This window comes from Marmota monax, unplaced genomic scaffold, assembly GCF_021218885.2.
Source record: "Marmota monax isolate L192 unplaced genomic scaffold, Marmota_monax_Labrador192_F-V1.1 WCK01_AAM20220418_F8-fsc00077, whole genome shotgun sequence".
Lineage (NCBI taxonomy): Eukaryota > Metazoa > Chordata > Mammalia > Rodentia > Sciuridae > Marmota > Marmota monax.
In genome coordinates, this window is record NW_026694610.1 from 4,573,775 (window position 1) to 4,595,048 (window position 21,274).

The following is a 21,274-nucleotide window of genomic DNA, read 5'->3' on the forward strand; positions in this document are numbered from 1 at the left end:
ATGATATTTGAAGCTGGGTGCAGTGGCCCATGCCTGTAGTCCTAGTAGCTCAGGAGGTTGAGACAGGAGGATCTGGAATTCAAAGCCAGCCTCAGCAAAGGTGAGGTGCTAAACAACTCAATGAGACCCTGTCTCTAATAAAATACAAAGTTGGGCTGGGATATCACTCAGTGGTTGAGTGCCCCTGAGTTCAAAACCTGGTACCCACCCCCCACAAAAATGATATTTGAGGGGCTGGGGCTGTGGGCTCAGAGGTAATGCACTTGCCTGGCATGTAGGAGGCACCAGGTTCAATTCTCAGCACTGCATATAAATAAATTTTTTTTAAAAAGGGTCTGTTAACAACTAAAAAATTTTTTTAAAATATTATATTTAATTATAAACTAAGGAAATCATTTTTCATCTATAGCTTATTAAGGTGTTCTGAAAGTATTATCTAAAGAATTTCTAAAATTTTTGTAGTGAAGTTGCCCTCTCTTGTTTAAATGCAGAACACTTATTTCAGTACATCAGCTTTGATAACCTTCTTCACAAAACTATCTTTGGTTAATTCATAGTCAATGTTTAGGTTTATTTAGCTTCTAATTCTCTGCAGGATGCACTGTTGGGCATCTAGGTAAAAAATGAAAAATGGAAATCATGGTTCCTAGATTGTAAGATCTTCTGTCAAAGGAGAGCTGTCACACCACAAAAGGTAGGAAGGAAGGGAGGGAGGAAGGGAGGGAGGGAGGAAGGAAGGGGAAGGTATGCATGCAAAGAAAATATACCACTACCACAGGTGCATTGTGGGTTTGTGCAGGTATACATGTGCACACATCAGTGATAAACCAGAACTTTCTCTTTGCTATTCTTGGGAGGTAATAATCATAGCATGAGGCTTGCCTGGCGTGTTCATCTGCTGCCACCATAGATTGCTGTAAATTACAGTGTTGTCAAAATAAGGCTGAATGGGGTATTGTGACTGGTCCATTAAATCTGTTTACCAAAAACGTGTTGGCTGCATCCAAAACAGTTAATAATTCTTGTCATGTAGAATTTACTAATTGCCAGAATCTTAATGCTTTCTCAGAGGTCTGTAATTACAGATTTGGCTGAGAAGTTCTTCTTATTATGTTCACATGTATGCACAGCATAATAACCTGTCTTCACTGGAGAACAAGGGAGAAAAAAGTTGGTATGATGTGACGAGTACTTGTATCTGTGGATTCCAAATCACAGGCATTTCATAGTCATTTGACAGCACACATGGAATCTCTAGTTTCTAGCTTGCACTCAACAAACCTGAGCAGAAAGCCTAAGCCAGTGCCTTCATTCAGGAGATGTTATTAGAAATGCTTTTAGTAAATCAACATCAAAAGATTCACCAAATGGGTGTTCCTTTCTTCCCTATACTGAGCTTCTCTCTAATGGGCTTTGCTAGAATATAATGAAATATCTTTTTCATTGCAACTATACCCAGATACTTTTTTAAAAAATATATTTATTTTTTAGTTGTAGATGGATGCAATAACTTTATTTATTTATTTCTATGTGGTGCTGAGGATCAAACCTAGGGCCTTGCACATGCAAAGCGAGTGCTCTACCACTGAGCCACAACCCTAGCGCCCCCAGATACATTTTATAAAAGAAATGACATCGTGATTCTTGATATAAAGTATTATCTGAATTTTGTCTTGATAGCAACATTATTTGAAGCAGGGGAGTACTCCAACTATACATACTCAGTTTGTCTGCACTGGGTCATGGATCACCCTGGGTGAGCCTAAAGCTCTAAGGTAACTGAGTCAAAGACCCAAGAACTGAGATACTCCTAGATTCCCATAGAATGGTCCTCCCTGGCCAACCAGGAGGGGAAGAAGAAGGAAAGGCAAGTTTATCAGATATCTCCCTATCAAGGTGTCTCCACCAACCCAAGGAATGAGAGGAGGATGGGCTCAGCCATGCCAGGCCGACACTCAACCCTAGCCCAACAGGGATCAGAAGGGGGTGTTTTCTCTCCTGCTGCCCCCAGGAAGGGGCTTACTGCCCCAGTGACCAGCTCTCTCTCTCTGTCTCTCTCTCTCTGTCTCTCTCTCTCTCTCACACACACACACACACACACACACCCCTAAGCTCATGCTCTAGAAATCCATCCACATTCTCAAGTTTTACCAAGAATCTGCTTTTGTCCAACTTACTTTGGGGGTTCAGAGGGTAAAGAAGAGGAACTCTGTTTATTTAACAAAAACAAGGCATTAGAGTTTCTGGAGTTTCCATTTTTTCCTAGGTGTATCACTTTAGTAGCATGTCTTGCGAGAAGCAGCTGATGCAGTAGTGAAGGGCATAACCCCCGAGAACATGGCTCCTGGGTTCAAATCCTGGCTTTGCCACTCATTAAAAGTGAAAGTTCAATCTGTGTCTCATTGACTTTAGTTTTCATCAGCTTGTTTTGCCCCACTTCCCTACATGTTTATTTGGCCTGTTTCTCCCACTGGTTGGCAGGCAGCCATAGGTGCAATTTGGTTTGATTTGATTTGGATACACATGTGGCATGCCTTCAGAAGTCAGGCTGAGTGTGTTTGTTTATACACAGCTACTCTTTCCAAAAGCATTTCAGGCAGTGTGTAGTGAAAGGGCTCTAGACATTGAGGTGGTGAAATAGAAGTCACGGTCATGGCTGAGAGCAGAGATCAAGATCTAAACATGAAGATAATAAGGTAACTATGATAAAGCTTCAGTTTAATCCAGTGCATTGAGGCAACAAGGCAGCACTGTGGGTTCTGTAATTGTTTCTACCCGAGAGATGGAAGGTTACCTCTTCTTCCAGAGATACCTCAGTGTAATAAATTGCCAAAGGTATGTGAGGTTTTCAATAATGGCTCCAATAATAAAATTAAAAAATGGTTCAGTCAGATTATTTGTAAAACACTATGTTAGGTGGATGATGGATGGATGGGTAACTAATAAAAGCACTGTGTCGTTGATAATTGTAGCTGACTTTGTGTATCCTAGCAGGCAGACAAGTGGACGGAGATCCCAGAGAACCATCCAGGTTCTAATCTTGTACTTCATAAACTCACATCCAGTCTCAGGAAAATTATTTCACCTTATAGGGCCTCAGTTTCTCAACAAAGCCATCATGTTACTTCATGTTACTTCTCCTATCAGATAGATGAACAAACTTAAGAGAATAGTCATTTTTCTGGGTTTTCTAGCCCTGGCAATCTTTAACTGTGTGGCCTCGAGCTAGGGTTAACCCCCTCTCAGCCTTTCCACATCTATAAAGAGAGGGTTGGTATAAAACTTGAACAAAATAACCCATGTAAGCACTTGGTATAGTACCTGACAGATAGTAAGTGTTCAGTAAATGATGACTTTACTATCAGACAAGTGAACAAGGGCCAACTTTCCATGCTACTTTGATTTTGCAAGCCTTGCCCATCAATGCACCCAAACATCCTGAAGGGATTAATCTGTGGTCCCTTGATTTTCCACCTCCTCCTTTCTTTGCTCAGGGATATTTTATTCATAAAACACTATCTGCACAGTGCATAGGCATGTCAGTTTTTTCAAGGGCCAACACAAATACCTGAGACCTGAAAAAAAAAAAAAAAACTAATGCATTACTTCTGTTAAAACAAAGGGACACTGAAAACTCAACAATCAATATTTAATTACGTATTTATTTAAAATATTTATCAGACAATTATTTTGTATATTAAACATTTTTGAATGTATAATATATTTATGTTAGTCTGCTTTTGGTTACTGTGACCCAAATACCTGATAAGAACAAATTAGAGGAGAAAAGATTGATTTTGGCTTCTTAAGGTTTCAGTGCATGGTAAGCCAGCTTCATTTCTCAGAGCCTGCGGAGAGGCAGAGCATCATGGCAGATGGGCATGGCAGAAGACAGCTGCTCAACTCATAGCAGCTGGAAAGAAGGAGGGAAGTGGCAGCAGAATATGGACTCTTCCAGTTCCATGCTGGAACTGCTTCCTCTAACTGTTCCCACCTCCCAGTAGTACATCCAGCTACAAGTGGATTCATCCACTGATGAGTTCATGATTGAATCATTGCTTCATGATTGAATCATTGCTTCAAAGCCCCACCTCTGAACCTTGCTTAATTCAGGGACCATGCTTTTAATGCATGCTTTTAGGGGATATTCCAGATCCAAACCATAACAGCATTTAATCCTTACAACAGTGTTATCATCCCTACTTCACAGGCAAAGAAACTGAGACATAAAGAGTTTAGAAACTTGCTCAAGGCCACCTAGCTGCTAAGTGGTAGAGCCAGGATATGAATACAGCAACAAAGTTTCTATTCTGAGAACTCTGCCACACTGCATCTCAAATGCCTGCAAAATACAACAATATGACAGCTCTTAAAATTCATAGGAAATGTATTATGTTTGTAAATAATTTGTAAACCATCTTTTCTCATTTTGCTGGAATTCCAAACTGTCCCTAATGATTGCTGTGATATCAAAGTCTCTCAAAAAAAAAAAAAAGCAAGTTACCCTCAACAAATAATTTCAAAAACAAAAAGAAAAGAAAACCTACCAACTTTTTTTTACAGCAAAATATGATATTGTACTTGAGACTACAGATGTACTTGAATAGATTGGATGGGACACGTGGTGGTTCCTCCACAAGTGGACATGGTCAGGATCAGGGAAGATCTTTAATCTGCCTTTCTGGTGCCTGACAAAAACACATAAACAAGTGAACAAAGCAATCAGCTAATCAAATTTCTAAGAATTTATTAGTGAAAGCTGTTCACAAAGGTATTAGGGTAGAGGGTGACTAAAGAGACTAAATACCCTCTAATACTCCTGTTTCAGTGAAGATACCAGGCACTCTGTGGAGCTGGACCTTGGTGATCTGACCTTGATTGGCCTGTGTTTGGCATGGGATGTCTGTAAGAGCTAGCATCTTCTAGACATCAGCAGCCTGTGCTCTGCCAGGGCTCCTGGAGAACAGATGTGGAAGATAATCGTGTTTGAAGAAACTGCTCAGAGAAAACCAGTTGGGCGCCATGTTGATTCTCTTCATCAAGTCTGATTTGTTTTTTTCAATTATCTAGAATACTGAACTAATACCCCAGAGCTGCCCTAACAAAGTACCACTGAAACTATGTGGCTTAAACAACAGAAATTTCTTATCTCACAGTTCCCAATACTAGAAATCCGAGGTCAAATCCTCAGCAGGGTTACTTCCTTCTGAAAATTTTGAGGAAGAATCATTATTTCATGCCTTTCCCCTAGAGTCTGGTGGATTTCTGGAAATCTTTGTGTTCCTTAGCTTGCAAATGCATAACCAAAACCCTTATCTTCATCTACACATGATATTCTCCCTACATATATGTCTCTGATTTCAAATTTCCCCCTTTTTTTGTTTTAGTTTTTGGCACTGAGGATTGAACCCAGGGGCACTTTACCACTGAGCTACATACTGCCATTTTTATTTTTGGCTTTGAGACAGGGTCTCACTAAATTGCTCAGGGACTCACTAAATTGCTAGGATTAGCTTTGAACTTGTGATCCTCCTGCCTTAGCCTCCAGAGTTGCTGAGAGTCATAGGCCTATACCACCATGCCTGAATAATTTTTCCTTTTTATAGGAATACCAGTCATACTGGATTAGAGCCGACCTTAACAACATCATTTTAACTTGATTTCCTCTAAAAGTCCTATCCAAATAAACTCACATTCTGAGGTAGGCATTATAAGCCCTCACATATCTTTTTGTGGGAGGAGGAGTACACAATTGAACCCATAACAAGCATTTACTTTTAAACCAGGTTTCAGAATGAGATCTAATCATTATTTATAAATTCCTAACACTATACATTAAATGTTTTTATGCCCGAGTATTATCTCTTTCTATGCTTAGCCATTTAGCCAAAATCCTCTGATACACTCCATGTTTTTTAAATAAACTCACCCTTTGCACCACAGTTCTGGGCCCATTATGAGTCCTCCCCTTCCATTATGAGTCCTCCCCTTCCCTTCCCTGCAATGCACCTCAGGTGGGTGGAGTTGACCCATTTAGCAGCAGACCTCTTCCTCAGCAGGCTTCCCCCAGAGGCCTTCATCCAGGAGTGATGGCTAGGGAGGGCAAGATAACTCCCAGAGAGGGAATGAACAGATTGACAAGCTACTTGCCTGGTATAGGGTTCAAAATTATAAGATAAGAGCATACGAAAATCATAGCTGAAATTGGTTTTGAGAATTCTGAAACTACAAATTGAGATGGGTTCCAAAGGTGGTGTTGTTGTGTACTTCATTTATCTCATCCAAGGGGCTTGACAGCTCCTAAGGAGATAAACACAGTCGAAGATGTACTGGAAGAAGCGTGAGGCTGAATACAAAGCATCACTGATTTTTCTGTCCTGAGTGTAAGAAAAGGCAAGCCAGTGCTTAGTTCCAGTGTCCCTGGGAGATAGCACTGTAATGCCAGGGCACAACATGACACAGTGCTGAGGAATGGCATCCATGGGCTGGGAAGATTCAGTGTCTCCCGGGTAAGGAAATAGGGGTGTCAGAGAACATATAGATTCCTTCCAGACCCAGGTCTCCATTAATGAAGTTTTGAACTGCCATTGGGAAATTGGGCCAATGGATGCAGGGTATCTGCCTTTTTTAAGAGAACCCAAAAATCTGGGTTTTTTTAAAATATGAAATTACTAGTTTTCGAAATTTTTGGTCACTAATTCAGTTTTTGTCCTTTTTTTTTGGGGGGGGGGGTGTGTGTGTGGTTTTAAGATTCAACAGGCCAAAGAATACATGTTTATAAGCCAAATTTAGTCCTTAGGCTGCCACTTTGGAACTCCTGTTAACTTGTACCAAAATTTAATGCATTTCAACTGAACAGCCAGCTAGATAGCTATTAGTAATTTCTGCTTTGTTCTTTGGGGTTCAACAGAATCACACACTTAATAATATTGTTTAGCTCTTGAAACCTGCAGGTTAAAAGACCACAAGCCCATCAGTTAGCCTGGGAAATATGAATCAAAAAATAAATAAACCCAGCAATAAGCCAGAGGGGAACATGGGTCTCCAGAGTGTCTATACACATGTGCCAGCCCTTACTTCATCACCCAACAGGAAGTTCTGTGTGCCATGCTCTAAAGGAACAATAGAGATTGAGAACCTTCAACCCCTTTGCTATTAGCATGCCTGTTGTTACCAGCATCATTATTATAGCAGCTACAATAATAGCTTCCAGTTACCAATCATCTTGCAAAAATCATGTACAGTTTTCAGACCATCCTTTCAGCAGCCTTGAAAGGTAGGCACTAATTTCTCTCAATTTCCAGATGAAGATACTGAGACTTTGTTTTAGTTTCACCCTTGCTTTACAGTGACCTAAAGTCTAATAAGAACAACGTAAAGGAAGAAAAGTTTACTTTAGCTCCGTTTCAGAGGTCTCTGTCCACAGATGGCTGATTCCATAGCTCTGAGCCCAAGGAGGCAGAACATCATAGTGGAAGGGAATAGTGGAATAAAACAGCTCAAGTCACGGCAACAAGGAAACAGAGAGCTCTCCACTCACCAGGGACAAAATATAAACCCTAAAGGCACACCCCCAGTGAACTGCTTCCTCTAACCTCACCCTGCCTGCCACCCAGCTAATCTATAATAGTGGATCAATCCATTAATTTTTAAGTTAAAACTCTTATAATCATTTTGTCTGTGAATATTCTTACATTGTCTCACATAAGAGCTTTTTTGGGAGACACCACATATCTAAACCATAACAAGCATTGGGGAATTTAAGCTGTTTTTCACAAGTTTTCCAGTTCTTTTTTTTCCCCATAGTTCAAGGTAAGAACAGAGGATACATATTTTTCTAAATGCTTGTGAAGAGATATAGTAAATTCTCACATCCCTAGGGGGTCATTTGAAATATTTCAAATTAAAACAATTCATTCCACAAAGGAAAAAAAAAGGGGTGGGGTTGGGGGGTTGGACAAAGGGAGCGAAAGAAGAGAAAGAAAAGAGAAATCAAAAGAGTTTCCTATTATGTTGCTATCTACTCAAATAACTTCTTGGAAAGAAAAACTGTAAGAGAGGTCACCGGGTGCTTGAGGACAAGTGACATTAACCAGGTTCCCATTCATGAGAAAGCTGTCTCCAAACCAAGCTGCCTGAGGCAACTAGCATGGAAAAGTGTTCAGACAGACACTGAAGAGTTTTAGTTGGATGGTAAATTTTTATAGAGTGGAAATTTGAAAATCCAAAGGGTTCTGATTAGAATATAATAAGAGGAGAGAGACTTGTGATGATTAAACTGGACAGAGCATAAAGTACTTGAAACACAAGGGTGGAAAAATTGTGGCAAAACTGGAAAATAAACATTTCCAGCCTCACTTTCCAGCTCCAAGTAAATCATGGAAAGTCCTGGAAGATAACATATCCCTCACTGGTGGGCTCCCAGGTCTTTGTTTGGTAACCTCAACTTTGGTGCTAAGAAAAAACTAGTATGCACTCCTGCTCATAAAGCACAGTTCCCACCAAAGAATCCTGAGAAGTCAGTCTTAGAGCAGGGTGTCTGCAGGTTTTGTTAGTATTTTCAAGTCACTTCTTTGCTGGTTGAGCCCTAATCTGCAGTTGGCCTCTCCCTCGGCTGTCCATTCTGTGCTCAGAGCCATCTCCTGCTTTTCAAAGGCGTTGATTTCACAGAGTTGTTATATATCAGTGAATGATTATGCTCCATTAAAACAAAATAAAGACGGAGGTTCCTACATTGATATTATTTTCCTATATAGAGGAAATTGAAAATAGAACTTTAGAAGGCAAGGAACTTAAGCTAAAAATAATGCATAAGCTCATGAGTAAGAATTTTCCCATTCCTGTTATTTTTTTCCCCCGAGGCCAAATGATCACTTAATAAATATTTACAAAGTGATCAGTGTGTCTTAAGAACTATCCTGGAATGCAGTTATGAATAAGAAATAGTTCCTGCCTTTGAGTTACTTTCCAGAAGTCAGAAGTTTGGTCAAGTCAATGAGCTGACTCCACGGATAGCTACTTGTTCAGAGTGTCTCACTAGGTTTTGGCAGGAAAGAGAGGATGTAGGATGAACCTGATTTTTACTTACTCTGAGACTGACTTGCAACCTTTCAAAGCAAGTTGCTGGACTTTTCTCTTGTGGGACCTGGAATAATCATTCTTGTCTTGTAAACCTCACAGGGATATCACAAGTACCTCATAGAATAATAGCTATCAAGTCCTTTGAAATCCTTTGAGTGTTATGCAGTCCCATCCTTAATAAACCTTTTTGAGGTCAGGGATACTACGCAAATGTAAAATGGTCAGCAAAGGCCTGAAAGTGGTCCATGCTTAAATGCCAACTTTTTGGTGGTTGTCTTAAAATGCCACTGAAAAGGAAATGGAGTGGTCAGGCAGAGTATGGATACGTAAATGTTTGTGTTATGTAGTAACTATATACAACTTATGGCTGCTGAGATTGATAAACTAAACATTTCTTTTTTATCCTGAATTCTGAGGAAGGACTGTCTTGTCAGGATTCCCCAAAAAACAATCTAGCTACTTGTGTTTGGCATGCCTTACAGAAGCTGGGGGAAACACTGGGGAAGTAATATGCCTCCACCCCAGTGTGTACATTAGCAGCACACTAAGGGATTGACCCAACTCTCCGGGAAAGGATATATCCTGCCTTTGATTAACTACTCGTCTTTAAATTCCACAAATGGACTTAGATTCATGAACGTGTGTGAGTGTGGGGATTGTGTAGCTTTTAATTCTACCTGCCACAGCCAAATGATTATGATACTTGGGAGAAACTGCTGAATGATAATCGCTATTTTCTAAGATAAAGCAAAAGTTTCAATATAACTAACAATAGATGCCTAAGACTATGTAACCATGTCATATTAATTTAATAGCATTGCAACCCTAGGAAAAAGATAATATCACTAACTCACTCTTAAAGAAATTAGGTAGCTTTAAATCATTGCATTCCTGGTAGATCCCACAAGAGATTTCAGTTTGACTAGGTCATGGTTTACCTTCTCAGTTTGTGAAGAGTAAGTAAATAGTTGATCCTGAGCCCCAGCTGGTCTTCAGGAAGTGGATATTTCCATGGGAAACTGAAAGAGCACAGAAACCAAATGTGGAGATTGAAGACGACATTAACTGCACACAGTTCAGCCACCCACCGCTGGGCCTGTCCTCATCTGCTGTAGACCTGCCTACGAGAATGAAAACATCTTTTCTCATGACACTAACAGCTGTCTCTCTTTTCCAGTGTTCTGTTTCCTGTGGTGGAGGAGTGCGGATTCGCAGTGTCACGTGTGCCAAGAACCTGGATGAACCTTGCGACAGGACGAGGAAACCCAACAGCCGAGCCCTGTGTGGCCTCCAGCAGTGTCCGTCTAGCCGGAGAGTTCTGAAACCCAACCAAGGCACCATTTCCGATGGGAAAGATCTACCAACCTCTGAGCAAGACCCCTTACAGCCCATCCCTCCACCCACACCCACGCCTACACTGCTTACCACACCCACCGTGCCTGACTCTATGAGCACCAGTACTCCAGCAGTCGGTCGCACTACTCCTGCCACAGCCTCCAAAGAGGGAGACCTGGATGGGAAACAGTGGCCAAATACTTCAACCCAAACCAACCTGGACTCCCATGATCTTATTTCCACTGGAAGCACTTCCCAGCCCATCCTCCCTTCCTGGTCTTTGAGTGTCCAGCCCCATGTTGAAAATGCTTCTAGTTCAGATACTGGTCCTACTGCAGAGGGAGGCTTTGTAGCTACAACAAGTAGTTCTGACTTATCTTCTGGCAATGCTGTGACTTGGCAAGTAACTCCATTCTACAGTACCTTGACCAAAGATCCAGAACTGGAGATTCACAGTGGCTCAGGGGATGACAGTGAACAGCCCAAGAACAAAGATGAAAGTCATACTGTTAAATGGAGCAAGGTCGGTGGGCCTAGAAATGATGATCCAATGGAGAAAAGTACAGAGATGCCACTTGGACCTCCACCAACACCTCACCTTGGGGAGGAGTCCTTACAGCCTCCCTTTAGCACAGTAATAGAAGGCCCACTACCTAGTCAAAGACCCAGTATCCTGAAAAACGGGACACTCAGAGCAGAAGGGATGGTCACTGAAAAATCAAGTAACACTCCACTCCCTCATGGAGGTGACCACCAGCCAATACTCTCAGAAAAGTCTGTAAAAAATCACCACCTGGAACTTCCAAGCAACACAAATGTAACGCAAGATTCTGAACCAGTCCTGACAGAGGAAGACGCGTCTAGCTTGATTGCTGAGGGGTTTTTGCTGAATGCCTCCAACTATAAGCAGCTCATGAAGGAACACACTCCTGCATACTGGGTTGTTGGAAACTGGAGTGAGGTAAGAGATTATGTTTCCTATCCCTAATCTGATTATACATGGAAAATAGCTAACAATGTCGCATTCTTGTGCAAATTTTAAAATGAACTTACATTAAAATGTAGTCTAATGTGGAAAAAATTGAAAGCTGTCAAGTCAATGCCAACTCCTCAAATGGAAGATAGAATACACACACACATACAGAGAGAGAGAGAGAGAGAGAGAGAGAGAGAGAGAGAGAGAGAGAAACGTATGTGGTGAGATACAGTGAAAAGAACTCTGGACTGAGTCAGGAGATCTGTGTCAGGCAGTAGTAAGATCATAGGAAAATTCATCTTTCTATGCCTGATTTTTTTTCAATATTTACTTTTTAGTTGTAGTTGGACACAATATCTTTATTTTATTCATTTATTTATATGTAGTCCTAAGGATTGAACCCAGGACCTTGCACTTGCTAGGCAAGCGCTCTACCTCTGAGCCACAACCCCAGCCCCATATCCCTGATTTTTATCTACAGAATGATAGGGCTAGTGTAATCACCTCTAATGTCTCCTCCAGCTGTAATGTACAATGATCCTGGGGTGAAGAACAACTGAAAGGGCCTAACTTTGCCCTTCAATCACAAAGCTAATACTGAGGCTTGGTTTAAACCTGTGAAGTAATCACATCTAGAATGGAACTCTAAGACCAAACTCTGATAGAATTTTACAGAGCTTATTATATAAATGATTTTTTCTTCTTTTTTTTGTCTGAATGTTTACATTAAAACATTTCACTTTGGCTTGTTGGAAGAGTTAAAATATAGGAAAAGAAGAAAATAAACATGATGATAAAATGTTGACCCCTATTTTCAGGCTGCAGAAATTTGGCTAGATATTTGGTTTTCCATTTCTAGAACTAATGACATCCTTTGAAGCATGAAAACCATTTTTCACTTATTTGAATTTTGAATGTACAGCATATGAACTTGTTAAAATAACATGACACCAGGTACAAAAATAGAGTCATGGAGGGTGGATTTAGCTCTTCAGTGGACAACTTTCCCTCAGCACTGGCTGGTGGGCCAGGAGGGGTAGAGCCCAGGCTGCAGGCTCCAACACATTTGGCCCGTTTGGGTTAGAGTTAAGAGGGAACAAATTGTAGCTCTGTCCCACAAACCTTTCCATAGCTGGTGAGTTCTACAACTAGAAACCCCAGAACAAAGTGTCCTCATTTTAAGTAATTTAACAAGAAGAAATATTAAATCACTTTTTGTTTGTTTTGTGCTTTTTCTTTTTTTCTTTGTTGTTACTGGGTTGTTTTTGTGTGTGTGTGTGTGTGTGTGTGTGTGTGTTGCTTTATTTTGTTTTCTCTCATTTTTTTCATATTTCTGTCAAACCTTATGGGTCTTCTAAATTAATTGGATTTTTTCTTGTTATCTCTTCTTTTTCATTTTTATTCCTTTCGCTCCCTTTCTGTTTTCTTCTTTCTCTCTTTATCTCTTCTGTTGTTCCTCCCCCTTTTTATTCTTTCAATATATTTTAGCATTATGTATACTATCATTAATACCCAATTTTTTACCCCATTCTATATCATTACTCCCCTTTCTTCTCTTTGGTCAGTGGAGTTGTAGAGGTCATCTGCAGGATGCAAAATGCACTGTTCCCTGATCATATACCATAATGAAGATGGTTTCATCCCAGAATACAAGGATGGTTCTACATATATAAACCAATAAACATAATTCATCACATAAATAGAATCAAGGATTAAAAACACATGATCTTCTCAACAGATGCATAAATCCTTTAACATCCCTTCTGGGTAAAAACCCTGAAGAAACTGGGTATAGAAGGATCTTTTAGTCTCTACTTCATTAATTTCAGCTCTGATCTTTTATTCTTTCTTTCCCTTATTATTCTATAATGTTGAATCTCAAGGTCTTAGAAAAACAAGATCGAACAGTAGAAGGAAAGAAATAATGAAGAAAATATATAAGCACAGGCAACAACTTCCTAAATAGGACTCCAATCATCAGGAAATCACAGCAAGGACTTATAAATAGGATGGCACAAATGTAAAAACTCCTGCACAGCAAAGGAAACAACACAATGAAGAGAGACCCTACAGGATGAATAACTTATAAATATGTTTCTCCAGAATCTAGACAGAGAGACAAATCAGTAATTGGGTTATTCCTCAGGGGGTCTTCTCTCCATTAGGACAATAAGGTTGGACAAGCTCTTCTCAGTCCATAAGTTAATACAATGGTTTTACTGAAAGGCAGCTGTGGGAAGACCCAGAAATTTTATTTCTTTCCCATCTTTTCATTTATCTTCAAATCCCAGAGCACTTGTATAGTTACTTCATTTAAATGTATCATAAGGATTTTGCTCTGATGCTATTTAATATATGTTAATTAGTTGATAAATATTAATTAATTTAATAAGATATTACTATATGCTTATAAACTGAGCTACAATGATGACATCAACCATGATGACTATGTGCCCAGAGGCCAGTACATTTTTATTTTAATAAATCAAAATACAAAGAAGTAATTTTGTCTTGAATATCATCATTTGATTTATGACAGCAATAAACTGTCTTACTGAATAATAATATCACAGTTCACCAAAAAGTTGGCCATAATGGTGGAGCCATAACTTTGGGCAGTTTGGTTGGCAAAGGGAATTGGCCTATTGTAAAATATTAGAGTAGTTTTTATTTGAATTTCTCTAATAACTAGAGGTGTTGAACATTTTTCATTATACTTGTTGATCGGATGTATATCTTCTCCTGAGAAGTGTCTGTTCAGCTCCTTTAGCCCATTTATTGATTAGGTTTTTGTTTTTTTGTTTTTTTAGTGTTAAGTTTTTTGAGTCCTTTCTATATCCTGGAGATTAGTGCTCTATCTGAGGTACATGTGGCAAAGTATGGTTCTCTCTTCACCTCATTGATTGTTTCTTTTGCTGAGAAGAAGCTTTTTAGTTTAAGTCCATCCCATTTATAAATTCTTGATTTTATTTCTTGTGCTTTAGGAGTCTTGTTAAGGAAGTTGGGGCCTAATACAACATGATTAAGATTTGGGCCTACTTTTTCCTCTATTAGGCATTGGGTCTAATTCCTAGGTCCTTGATCCACTTTGAGTTTGGGGAAAATTTTTTTTTAATATTGATCCCAAGGCTTCAGACCCGAAATTCAGACGGGTTCATGTGTGTGGAGGCCCATGATTGGTATCGTTCTGTGGTCAATCTTAGCCTCTAGAACAGGGAATCCCTCCCTACAGGGTCCAAGTCATGGGCGTGTCTGAGGAAGCCGTCCTCAGCCTGTCTTCACTTTTCCCATCCCTGCTGCAGTGTTCCACCACCTGTGGGCTGGGGGCTTACTGGAGAAGTGTGGAGTGCAGCACCCAGATAGACACTGACTGTGCGGCCATCCAGAGGCCTGACCCTGCAAAGAAATGCCACCTTCGCCCATGTGCCGGATGGAAAGTGGGAAACTGGAGCAAGGTAATCTACCAGGCTGTGTCCAGGGGTGGGTGGAGGAATCTTCTGTAAGTATTTGCTAAAGTTGGTTTCTCTCCTCCCTTCCGACATTTTTCATTCTTCTCTGCCTCTTTTCTTTTATGAAATCATGCGTGGATAGTCACAGGATTACCATGGGCCTGATTCAAGTTACCCAAAAGTCTTCAAACTGTACAGTTTTTATTAACTCGCATGTTTTTGCCTGCATGTCCTTTCTCTTACAAAACAAACTAGAATTAAAAGTTAAATTTGTATAATTAATTACTTTGTCCAGCATGTAGCACTATTTCATTATACTGCTAAATTACTTCAATTTAGAAAGTATAAAGAATAATTATATATTATCATATATATAATTAAACTGTGGCTCAGCACCTCTTCACAAAACAATCCTGTAGGTTTAATCTGCCAGACTTAAAAATGAAAAAAAAAAGAAAAAGCCAAGGCATAAAGAATAATGTGGTCTTTAAAAGTATATTCACAGGGGGCTGGGGTTGTAGCTCAGTGGTAAAGTACTTGCCTAGCCTGTGTGAAGCGCTGGGTTCAATCCTCAGCACCCCATAAAAATAAATAAATAAAATATAGGTATCCATCCATCTACAACTAATATATTCATATATATATATATATATATATATATATATATATATATATGTGACAAATATATTTTTTAAAGTATTGAAGTGTGATTTTTTTTTCCATCTTTGCTAAAGACTATGGTTATTCAATTCACTGAGCTGTTTTCACAGTCTCTTGTGAAAAGGATGTGTCCATTTTCCAACTATCTAGCCTTGTTGATTTGGGACACTAACCAATTCCAACCTGCCTGTCACTCAGGATTGGAGCTGAGCCGGCCCCAGAGATACACTGGGGCTACAAGACACTGGCCAGGCAGGAAGAGCAGAAATGTGAGCTGTGCTTATGCCCTCCATATAGGATTCCCTGTAGGTCCCTGTCTACTCTTCAAGGAAACAATCCTCCTTGACAGCTGAGACATAGGAAAAGAGAAAAAGAAAAATTACCCAGGAAGATTGCGGATGCTAGTGATCTTCTGTTAATGTCTTCATCTAATGGACTATTTGTGTCTCCAAACAGGACCATGAGGTGTCTCATCAGACATCTCTGGTTCACCTGGGACATGGGATGTCACTGATCTGCTTTAGGACTCTTCCTGCCACAGTAAAAGTCTTGATTTGGGGGAAGAGAGAGAGACTGGCCTGCTCCCTTGATACCTGTCAACCTCCCTGTTCCTGTTTCTTTGCCATTTTTCTCTCAAGAATGATAAAATATACTTATTGGTCCATCTACAACTAATATGCAGGTTCTTTTCCCTTTCTCATCCCAATCATAACAAACTCAGCAAGGACTGGATGCTTGCCTACAGATTCTCTTCCATATCCAGAAAATTCTCAAGAAATGTTTTATATCCCTGACCTTGCAAAATATTGGTCAATTCCTAAGTTCCACTCTCGCTTCACTGGGATAATCATTTCCTTAGAAATTGTATGGGCCAAACATCATTCTAAATGGAGAAAAATTGAAAGCATTCCCACTAAAAATTGGAACAAGGCCAGGATGCCCTCCGTCACCATTTTTATTCAACATTGTCCTTGAAACTCTATCCAGAGCAATTAGAAAAAAGAAATTAAAGGAATATGAGTAGGAAAAGAAGAACTCAAACTATCCCTATTTGCAGATGATATGACTCTACATTTAGAAGACCAAAAAAAGTCTGCCAGGAAATTTCCAGAACTCATAAAAGAATTCAGCAAAATAGCAGGATATAAAATTAAGACCTACAAATCAAACACATTCCTATACATGGTGATGAATCTACAGAAAGAGAAATTAAGAAAACTACACCATTCACAATAGCCTGAAAAAATTAAAATATTTGGGAATCAATCTAACAAAAGAGGTGAAGGACCTCTATGATGAAAACTACAGAACACTGAAAAAAAAGAAATTGAAGAAGACCTTAGAAGATGGAAACATCTTTCATGCTCTTGGATAGGCAGAATTAACATTGTCAAAATGGCCCATACTACCAAAAGTGCTATACAGAGTTAATGCAATTCTTATTAAAATCCCAATGACATTCTTCATAGAAATAGAAAAGGCAATCATGAAATTTAATTGGAAAAATAAGGGACTCAGAATAGCCAAAGCAATCCTTAACAACAAAAGTAAAGCAGGAGGCATCACAATACCAGACTTTAAATTATACTACAGACCTGTAGTAATAGAAACAGCATAGTGTTGGCACCAAAACAGACATGTAGACCAATGGTACAATATAGAAGACACAGAGACAAACCCACATAAATACAGTTATCTCACATTAAACAAAGGTGCAAAAAATGATACATTGGAGAAAAAATAGCCTCTTCAACAAATGATGCTGGGAAAACTGGAAATCCATATATAGCAAAATTAAATTAAATGCCATTCTCTCACCATGCACAAAACTCAAAGTGGATCAAGTACATAGGCGTTAGACCAGAGACCCTGTGCCTGAAGAGAAGAAAAAGTAGACCCAACTTTACATCATGTCTGCTTAAGAACTGCCTTCCTTAAAAAGACTCCTAAAGTACAAGAAGTAAAATCAAGAATCAATAAATGGGATGGATTCAAACTAAAATGCTTCTTTACAGCAACGGAAACGATCAAGAATGTTAAGAGAGAGCCTACAGAATGGGCAAAAATTTTTGCCACTTGCACCTCAGATAAAGCATTAATCCCCAGGATATATAAAGAACTCAAAAAACTTAACACCACAAAAAAACAAACAACCCAATCAATAAATGGGCTAAGGATTTGAACAGTCTGTTCACAGAAGAAGAAATGCACTCAGTCAACAAAAATGTGGAAAAATGTTCAACACCTCTACCAATTAGAGAAATGCAAGTTAAAACAGAGTAAAGATTTCATCTCACTCCCATCAGAATGGCAATCATCAAGAATATAAGCAACAATAAATATTGGCAAGGACGTGGGGGAAAAGGTACACTCATACATTGCTGGTAGGACTGCAAGTTTGTGCAACCTCTATGGAAAGCAGTATGGAGATTCCTCAGAAAACTTGGAATGGAGCCACCATTTGATCCAGCTATCCCACTCCTCAGTTTATACCCAGATGACTTAAAATCAGCATACTACAGTGACGCAGCCACATCAATGTTTATAGCAGCACAACTCACAAAAGCTAAACTATGGATCCAAACTAGGTGCCCTTCAAAAGATGAGTGGATAAGGAAAATGTGGTATGTATACACATGGACTATTACCCAGCCATAAAAAAGAACAAAATTATGGCATTTGCCAGTAAACAGATGGAACTGGAGAATATTATGCTAAGTAAAATAAGCCAATCCCCAAAGACCAAAGGCCAAATGTACTCTCTTATATGTAGATGCTAACTTCACAGTAAGTGGGAGGGAAGGTAGGAAAGAATAGAAGTACTTGAGAGTAGAAAAGGGGGAATTAAGGGAAGGGATGGGGAATAGAAATAAGAAAGTATGTAGAATGATCAGATATTAAAATCCTATGTACATATATGATTATATAACCAATATGATTCTACATCTTGTACAACCAGAATAGTGAGAAGTTATACTCTACATATGTATACTATGTCAAAATACATTCTACTATCATATATAACTTACTTATTAGAACAAATTTTTTTAAAGTAAACAAAAGAAATTACATGGGCCATAAAAATGGTAGATGCATGAAATACTTTGCACTTTGAAAAGATCAACATCAGCCTAAGGAATTCTAGCTGGTGTAAAACCCTAAACAAGAGATTGGGGAGTTTATCTCTGGGGTCAGGCTACCTCAGGAAAGTTATGCTGGCTGGCACCTCCCTTGTTTTCCTCTCCCTCTGCCTCTCTCTACCTATTCAGTTGCAGATATATTGATTAACTTTAAAATTCCAAGTGGTTTTATAGGTGTTCTCTTTGCCATATCATCAAATTCTGCTGGGTTTTGGTAACCTCCATATCTAAAATATAATCCTCAAAGTCACTGCATTCCTACCAGCAAAGAAAGTTATAGAACAACTTTGTTCATGGTAAAAGAGGTTCCAGCAAACCTTGAACAAGTGTGTGAGCTCTAGCTGAAGGTTAGAGCTGACTATTAGGCATTTCCTGACCTCTGGCTACTTGGACAGGAGTGGAAGGGACAGGAGACTGGTAGACAGGTGATAGTGAGAGTAAGTCCTATCAATGGAGCATTGGCCAGGGAAGGGTTTGCTCCTCAGTACTAAGCAGACAAGGTGTTCAAAGTGACCATGAACTTTAGAGGACTTTACCTACCCGTGGATACCAGCACTCCTCAAGTACTACCATGTGCGAGCATTGCACAGAAGCATTAGATACACAGTTTCATTATGACCCCCAATATAGGGCTTTATAATTCACCCTGAGGAAACCAAAGCTCAGGGTGTTTAAATCACTAACATATACTTGATTATGAAGTTTATGCTGCATAGTCTCAATTCTATTGAAACCATTGGGTAGGGGGTATATGATCAACTTTAGTTACAGCTTGTTAGAAGGAAATGTGGCATAATAAACATGTACATCAGTTGCATGACACATGCCAATTTCAGAACAAGAAGATTTATATGGGGGGGTATGATTCTTGTGATGGGAAAAATGTAGTAAGTGACAAAGATAAGTTTAAATAATCCTAATTTGGATTTGACACTAAAAGTGTGTGTCATCCACAGTTCTACACATTTCCTGATAGAATATTTTGGGTGTTTTTTCCAAAGTCATGCAAACTGCTGATTTGACAACCCCCTTATTATCTTTCTTAGAATGAGCACTGCCCTTTGCATATTCAAGTCTAACAGATCTTGGTCATTTCTGAAATGAATCAGGAAGAGTTTTACATTTTTCTTGGAATGATCTGCCTTCCCCCAGGAAGGACAAGAGGCACATTGCAATTTAATTTTCATAATACTTGATTTTATTATCTTTAGAAGTAACGACCTTTGATTATAGCCTAAAGTTTTGTATATTTGTCTGATTTATTCTAATCCTTGTCTCCAAGTTTCTTTGATTTGCAGATTATCTGTGGTGTTACTACATTAATAAATCTGAATTTTTCCAAATTAAAAATGGGGAGATAGGCTTTGTCTTCCTAAATAGAGAGATGCCCCTCATTTTATTCATAGCATGTTCCTAGAAACTATATTAATATGGTCAAAACATAGAATTGCATGGGATAGTGGAGCTTCTGTCCCCAGAAGGCAAAAACTGAGTAGAAGGCAGGTGAATGATAAAATCATGGCATTTGCTCTCCTCTTGATATGAGTTGTTGTGTGTTTAAACTATCACACCCTCTTGACACCTCTAAGCACTTTAGATTAAGGGATCCCTGGGAAGAAGTGGTTAGAGGATTGGCAATTAAATGGAAGCTTTTAGAATCACAGGAAGCATGACCCCCAAACCACTGAGGTCCAAATCACAAAGCCCTCATGGTGGCCTCTATCCCTCCGTCTTTGCCCTCCCCTACCCTCTGCGCTCACATTTGACCCACTTGCTGTGCCCAGACAGACTGTGTTGTTTCATAGCACTGTGCCCAGATATCATATACTTATCCTATAAGGTTCAGCTTGAGCCCCCAACTCCCTTTCTTGGCTTTGTCAGGTGAAATTGAGCACCTCCTACTGCATATCCTCACAGGATCATGAACAACTTGTAGGATAGACTGGGAATAACTTGGTGGGGGGGAACTGGAGATTGAACCCAAGGGTACTTAATCATGGTAGGATATAATCTTCATCACTTCTACTTATGTATGTCACTCCTCCCACCCTCTATTGTAAACCACTTAAGTAGAGATACACAACTTGGAACATAGTAAGTGATCAGTAATTGGGAGAGAGGGAGAGAAGGTGGTTAAATTTGGTGCTGTTCAACTTAGAATGTTTGGAATGCATCTTTTATTTTAATGATATTATGAATGTGTTTAGCATAAGTAAATGAGTAGAAAATATTTTTTTCTTTATCCTGGCCTAGTATTTGGCATGTAACTTAATTTACAACAGAATTCAAATCCATTGATACAGTGTACTTATGACATTCAAGAAGGTTGGGATAGTTTAGGAACCAATTCATCCTCCTTTTAACACCAGTGGAAAAATGGAAGTGATTAATCCACAGTCATGTTGCCACTTGGGACCCATAAATGAATGCCATCTGTTGACCTTCTGATCCTCTGTTCATTAACTTTGCGGTACTTATCTGAACACTATATGGATCCAATGTAGAAAGAGTATCAGAATGACTTCGTAAATAAAACATATTACAAGAAAGTAATATTTGGGATTTATTTCTGTCAGTGACTCCTGTAAGCTAAAGGTATTTATCAGTCTAAGTCAATCTGGTTTAGAAGTCAT

The 21,274-nt window shown here is 39.3% G+C and overlaps 1 protein-coding gene across 5 annotated transcripts in view; it reads left to right on the top strand.

The window, feature by feature from the left end:
• Adamts12 (ADAM metallopeptidase with thrombospondin type 1 motif 12) overlaps positions 1-21,274 on the top strand; it is a 303,466-nt gene that overhangs the window by 251,572 nt on the left and 30,620 nt on the right. For all 5 annotated transcript variants that reach the window (XM_046422269.2, XM_046422266.2, XM_046422268.2 and 2 more), the window contains 2 exons: positions 10,259-11,377; positions 14,695-14,847. In XM_046422269.2, coding sequence (XP_046278225.1) covers positions 10,259-11,377; positions 14,695-14,847 — 1,272 coding nt within the window. The remainder of the gene's footprint in view (positions 1-10,258; positions 11,378-14,694; positions 14,848-21,274) is intronic.